The sequence below is a fragment of the Micromys minutus genome (assembly GCF_963924665.1).
Source record: "Micromys minutus genome assembly, chromosome: 5".
Taxonomy (NCBI): Eukaryota; Metazoa; Chordata; class Mammalia; order Rodentia; family Muridae; genus Micromys; species Micromys minutus.
Genome location: NC_137974.1, coordinates 5731881 through 5738822, shown reverse-complemented (window position 1 = coordinate 5738822; position 6942 = coordinate 5731881). Strand labels below are relative to the sequence as shown.

Below are 6942 nucleotides of genomic sequence, written 5' to 3'. Positions count from 1 at the left end.
GGGCGGAAGGGATGCATGTGAGATCCGGAGCTTCCGAAGAGAAACCCAGTTTGTTCTCTCTTAGTACTGGCGGGCGAGCAGAGATGGTGCCGGTCGCCCAATTTCCAAAATCATCCTCTTCGTTTACCACGGAGCCCGGTGCTAACTCACTACAAGCAAGGTGCTAACAGAAAATGGGAGCAGGAGTTTTTTTTTTAAACAAAGGAAAGATTCCCTCATTTTCCGTTCTTGTTTTCTCCTCTAAGCCTTTCCACATTAAAGGGATTGTCAGTGGTTGGCGGAGGAGCGGCGCTATGGCTAAGCGGCCATTGGCTGGCCCCTTCCAGTGATTTGCATACCGGCAGCTATAAAGACGGAGGCGGCGCTCGGCAGCGCAGCTCCAGCCCAGAGGAAGGAGGCGGGGGCGCCGAGTGAAGGTGGGTCTGCGCGTCCTCGGAGCCAGCCAGAGCCGGAGCTGCAGCTCGGAGACTTTTCCCCGCACAGCCTGAGACTCACGCTCCGATCTGCACGCCGGAGAGGACTCTTTAGGTTAGCCTTTCGGAATAGCAGTTGTTGGGGCTGGGCAGTATGAATCCTGTGAAGCGCTGGGGCAGCCCTTGCCTTTTCCCCTTGCAGCTGTTTAGTCTCTGCTGGGTGCTCTCGGTGGCGCAGAGCAAGACGGTCCGATACAGCACCTTCGAAGAGGATGCCCCTGGCACAGTCATCGGGACCCTTGCAGAGGACCTGCACATGAAAGTGTCTGGAGACACAAGCTTCCGCCTGATGAAGCAATTCAACAGCTCTCTGCTCCGGGTACGCGAGGGCGACGGGCAGCTGACCGTCGGGGATGCGGGCCTGGACCGTGAGCGTCTGTGTGGACAGTCCCCACAGTGCGTGCTGGCCTTCGATGTCGTCAGCTTCTCGCAGGAACAGTTCAGGCTGGTGCACGTGGAGGTGGAGGTGAGGGATGTAAACGACCACGCGCCCCGCTTTCCCCGAGCCCAGATCCCGGTGGAGGTCTCTGAGAGTGCTCCGGTAGGCACGCGCATCCCCCTGGAGGTGCCTGTGGACGAGGACGTGGGTGCCAACGGGCTACAGAGTATACGCCTGGCCGAGCCTCACAGCCCCTTCCGCGTGGAGCTGCAGACGCGCGCGGACGGTGCCCAGTGTGCGGACCTGGTGCTGCTACAGGAGCTGGACCGGGAGAGCCAGGCCTCGTACAGCCTGGAGCTGGTGGCTCAGGACGGCGGGCGACCGCCGCGTTCCGCCACAGCAGCCCTCAGCGTGCGTGTGCTAGATGCCAATGACCACAGCCCGGCCTTCCCGCAGGGTGCCGTGGCCGAGGTGGAACTGGCCGAGGACGCACCTGTGGGATCGCTGCTGCTCGACCTGGACGCTGCCGATCCCGACGAAGGTCCCAACGGCGACGTTGTGTTCACCTTTGGCGCCCGCACCCCTCCCGAAGCCCGCCACCTTTTCCGGCTCGACCCGCGCTCTGGCCGCCTCACCTTGGCTGGGCAGGTGGACTACGAGCGCCAGGACACCTACGAGCTGGACGTGCGGGCTCAAGACCGAGGCCCGGGGCCCCGGACAGCCACCTGCAAGGTCATCGTGCGCATCCGAGACGTCAACGACAACGCTCCCGATATTTCTATCACCCCTCTGGCCGCCCCGGGGGCTCCAGCCACCTCGCCCTTCGCCGCCGCCGCCGCTGCCGCCGCACTTGGAGGAGCGGACGCAGCCTCGCCGGCTGGTTCTGGGACACAGGAAGCCGGCGCCACTTCGTTGGTGCCAGAAGGGGCGGCGCGGGAGAGCCTAGTGGCGCTGGTCAGCACCTCGGACAGGGACTCGGGCGCCAACGGGCAGGTGCGCTGCGCCCTCTACGGGCACGAGCACTTTCGGCTGCAGCCGGCCTACGCGGGCAGCTACCTGGTGGTGACCGCCGCATCTCTGGACCGGGAGCGCATCGCGGAGTACAACCTGACGCTGGTGGCCGAAGACCGTGGCGCGCCCCCTCTGCGCACCGTCAGGCCCTACACCGTGCGCGTGGGCGACGAGAACGACAACGCGCCGCTCTTCACCAAGCCAGTCTACGAGGTGTCAGTCCGCGAAAATAACCCTCCAGGCGCCTACCTGGCCACAGTGGCAGCCCGCGACCCTGACCTGGGCCGCAACGGTCAGGTCACCTACCGGCTGGTAGAGGCCGAAGTGGGCCGCTCTGGGGAAGCCGTGTCCACTTACGTCTCAGTAGACCCGGCTACCGGGGCCATCTACGCTCTGCGTAGCTTCGACTATGAGACCCTGCGCCAGCTTGACGTGCGTGTCCAGGCCAGCGACGGCGGTTCCCCTCAGCTTTCCAGCAATGCTCTGGTGCAAGTGCGGGTGCTGGACCAGAACGATCATTCTCCGGTCCTCGTACATCCGGCGCCTGCCAATGGCTCCCTAGAAGTAGCCGTCCCTGGGCGTTCCACCAAGGACACAGCTGTGGCGCGCATCCAGGCCCGGGACGCGGACGAAGGAGCCAACGGGGAACTGGCCTTCGATCTGCTGCAGCAAGAGCCACGAGAGGCCTTCTCCATAGGCCGCCACACGGGGGAGATCGTGCTCACCGGAGACCTCTCTCAGGAGCCTCCAGGCCGCGTGTTCAAGGCCCTGCTGGTCATATCCGACGGCGGCCGCCCCCCTCTCACCACCACGGCAACCGTCAGTTTCGTGGTAACGGCTGGTGGCGGGTCAGCTGTGCCTGCCAGTGCCGGGAGCCCTGAGCACTCCCGGCCACCGGGCTCTCGCCTCGCGCCGTCGGGGCCTTCTCTGCAGTGGGACACGCCGCTGATCGTCATCATCGTGTTAGCCGGGAGCTGCACCCTGCTGCTTGCAGCCATCATCGCCATCGCCACCACCTGCAACCGCCGCAAGAAGGAGGTGCGCAAAGGGGGGGCCCTCCGGGAAGAGCGGCCCGGGGCGGCGGGCGGCGGAGCCTCGGCCCCTGGCTCCCCGGATGAGACCGCCAGGGGAACTGGGCCCAGGCCCAACATGTTCGACGTGCTCACCTTCCCTGGCAGCGGCAAAGCGCCCTTTGGCAGCCCCGCGGCCGACGCGCCCCCGCCCGCGGTCGCTGTGGCCGAAGTGCCGGGCTCGGAGGGCGGCAGCGCCACTGGGGAAAGCGCCTGTCACTTCGAGGGGCAGCAGCGGCTCCGAGGCGCGCACGCCGAGGTGAGGCCTTCCTTCGGCTGGGCGCCCCCCTCCGTGCTCTGCGGACAGGCTGGGAGAAGGGAGACCGGAGGGGTAAGGGTGGGCTCTCGCAGGGAGATGCTTAACCTGTCGCACTTGCTTTTGTTTTTGTCCTGTCCGACCCTCACACCTTTTCCCCCCCATTCCCTGCTGCAGCCCTACGGTGCCTCTCCAGGCTTCGGGAAGGAGCCTGCGCCCCCTGTTGCAGTCTGGAAGGGCCATTCATTCAACACCATCTCGGGCCGAGAAGCTGAAAAGTTCAGTGGGAAAGACAGCGGAAAAGGAGACAGTGATTTCAATGACAGTGACTCGGACATCAGCGGGGATGCTTTGAAAAAAGACCTCATCAACCACATGCAGAGTGGTAAGGATGCTTCTCCCCTGCCCAGTCCAGCGGCCTACCTTCCCTTGCCATTCCTGCTCAAAACCTGTTTCCAGTCCTTCTCCCTCATCCTTCTTTTCCGTACTCCAGTCCCAGCCGAACCCCATTCCAGTTAAATGTGATGCTAGCCATGGAAGGAGCGTATTCTATTTGTCATTTTGTGTTGCTGTTGTTGCTGCTGCTGCTGCTGCTGTTCTCCCAGTAAAGGAGCTACGTTTTGCATCATGTTAAGTTATCTTTCTGGAAAGCATGCGCCATCCTCTCCGGCTGCTCTGACCAGGCCGACACTGTGCAAATGGAGACCTATGAGTACTAACCTCGGGGATTTCTCTCTTTCTTTCCCTAGGACTGTGGGCGTGCACTGCTGAGTGCAAGATCCTAGGCCATTCTGATCGCTGCTGGAGCCCATCCTGTGCAGGACCAAACACACACCCCCCTCCTCACCCACCAGCCCAGATGTCAACCTTCTGTAAGAGCACGTCCCTGCCTCGGGATCCTCTGCGCAGGGACAATTACTACCAGGCGCAGCTCCCCAAGACAGTGGGTCTGCAGAGTGTCTATGAGAAAGTGCTGCATAGAGACTATGACAGGACAGTCACTTTACTCTCCCCTCCCCGTCCAGGAAGGCTCCCAGACCTGCAGGAGATAGGAGTACCCCTCTATGAGTCCCCTCCTGGTGGCAGATATGTGTCCCCAAAGAAGGGAGCCAATGAAAATGTGTAATCTTACCCTGCATGTCTTCACACACATATACAGGTCACCCTGAGACGTCCCTAAGTTATTGACCGGTTTCAGTGTTGTATATATAAATATGCAAGATGTGCCTTAAAATGAAGTTGTTGGAAGCTATTTCCAATCGAATTGGTACTGTTTGGTATTTGCAAACAAAAAAATGTAGTTAATGTAATTTTTATGAAATGTGTGCAGTATTTAATTTTTCTTATCATGCTCCTGGCTTTAATTTCATTTGTGGCTTGCAATTTTCTTAGTGTTTTTAACCTGTACATTGTGTAATGTAATGTTTGTATATACTGAAATTTTGTTATATTTTTATATATTAAAAGTTAAGTGGAAGTTACTGCCAAAGGAATTGTCTGTAAGACAACAAACAAAACATGTTGGAATTGCTTAATGGGATTTTATCTTTCACCAGAAACAACCTAATGTTTAAGAAGTTTTGCCTTGCCAAGTCTAACAACTTGTAGATCTCGAGTCTGTGGTAGATTTCAAGTTACTGTTATTTAATTACATTTGGTTCACTGTAAGCTCTGTCACTTATAAGCACAGTAATAAAGGATTTGTCATGTATTTGAAGAATCTGCTAATTGCTTTTCATGGAGTTGCCTGGAGTCAGACTTTCACAAATAATTTCAGTACCAGAATTAAACCTCCTTTCAAGAGCTAATGATTGGGGCATTGTCAGTGCTTCTGGGGATGCTGAGGCTGTGAGATTTGGGGTATTGCAAAACCTTGCCCAACAACGAGGAACATTTGTTGACTTTGTAAAAATATTTATGACTTCATAGGCATCTGCTGCTATGCAAAGTTCCTGCCTCCTCTCAGCCCTTCAACAAATAGCTACTGAGTATTTACTACAAAGTGAAGGAAAGCTAAACTTGAGTTTAATTAAGCAAACATTTGTAGAGATTTTACCAGAGCCCAGTAATTCCTTTAGAAGCTGGAGCTTGAGGTAAAGATAGTCCAAAACTGTTTATCAAAACGGTAGTATCAAAAAGATATGCAAATAGGCTGGAGACATAATACAGTGCTGGTGTGCTTGCTCTGTCTGGTTTGATTCCCCTGCACTGCAGAAAAGGGGGGGAGGGGTAAAGGAACATACACTTTGTAGAGGAACTGGCCCATGCCTGGGGTTTGCTTTAACATGAGCACATGTTGCTGTGAAGAGGGTCACTGTGGAAGGTCTAAGACAGCCACTGAGTCAGGCCTGGTGACATCTCTCGTCCCAGCACTTGGAAGATGATCGGGAGTTCAAGGCCAGCCTGGGCAACATGCCTTCAAAGTGCAAAAGATAAAAAGATGTGAAACCATTTATGGCGATGTCTTGTGTGCGTTTCATTTGAAATTAAGATGAAGATAAAAGTGAGGGCTGGCATTTGCTGAGGAAGCTTTTCTATATGCAAAGCTCTTGACAGAGTGTTCTGTGTGGATTTCTTCCTCTTACCACCTCCATGCTGTGAGAACTATGGGTGACTCTGTTTTTAAATAAGGAAACTGAGGCATAGGCAAGTTGGACAAAAACATTGCTCATCATACAGCTAAGAAGCATCCAGGGTAAGAGTGAAACCCAGGAGGCTCAATAAAAGGAAGCAATAGGGGGACAAACATTTGTAGAATGTTGATTGGTGTGGAAGAAGCGAAGAGTTAGGAGGAAAGGTCCGGTGTCTTGTCTTTACTGCCTGATTATTACTTAGCCCTCTACATCTGTAAGTGTCTGTGTTCCTTTATTACTAATTATAGGGTGAAACGCAGTCATGGATAGAGCATCCCCCAAAACTGCGTGTTGAAGTCATATTTGAAGCCACTGTTTGCTCCAAGCTGAACAGCAGGTCAGGCACTTGGTACTTCACCACCCACCTCCTAAGTTCAGTGGTTCCTGCCAGCATCTGAGCTGCACATGCACCTCCAGGCTGGCTGCCCAGTCCTCAGGGTCTAAAAGCAAAGACCAATGTTTGTCAGTCACCAACCACCTCACTAGCCAGGAAAACCCAGCTCTAGAAGATAGATTTCCCCAGGTAGATATCCCATAATAGCGGGGCTTTTATTCTTGAGTCAGTCCTATCAAATGCAGAACAGAGGACTTTAAAAGCAAGCTGTCTCTGTGTCTGCTGATTGGAGCCTTCGAAACAAACACAATGAGGGCCAGCAAGATGGCTCAGCAGATAGAGAGGCTTGCCACCAAGTCTAACAATCTGAGTTTGATCCCCATCCCCATCTCATATGATAAAAAGAACTGACTCCTACAAGTTGTTCCATACATGCACCCTAAAACATCTGTACCCCAACACACAAAATCAATCAGTGAGTATAACTTTTAAATTTTCAAAGTAAAACAATGATAGAAAGAAACATGATTTTATTTTGAAATGTGAGGGTTATTTTTATTTCTCCAAAAACCTGAGATTCCAAACCTCAAAAATTGTATCATCGTGTTCTTTCTTTGAGAAAAGACTGCATAAAAGATCATGTTTTTACAAAGCAAACATGCAATTCACACTTAAAAATTATTTAGATTAAAAAGGAAAGGATCTGTTCTTAGGACCAGCAAGAGGATGATTTTCTTTAGCAATGTCTACTAAATGTAACTAAAATGGTTACATTTTAAAGGAAAT

General features: G+C 54.0%; 1 protein-coding gene across 2 annotated transcripts; it reads left to right on the top strand.

Annotated features, from left to right (window-relative positions):
- Positions 1–567: 567 nt before the first annotated feature.
- Positions 568–4315, top strand: PCDH8 (protocadherin 8; the record flags this gene model as incomplete). Of its 2 annotated transcripts, none has more annotated exons than XM_080916833.1 (3): positions 568–2901; positions 3367–3574; positions 3939–4315. In XM_080916833.1, 3 exons carry the CDS (start codon positions 568–570, stop codon positions 4313–4315), a joined length of 2919 nt encoding a protein of 972 aa, XP_080772959.1. The 2 variants fall into 2 exon arrangements, with proteins under 2 accessions (XP_080772959.1, XP_080772958.1); XM_080916832.1 differs by having other exon boundaries at positions 568–3192.
- Between the last annotated feature and the right edge of the window lie 2627 nt (positions 4316–6942).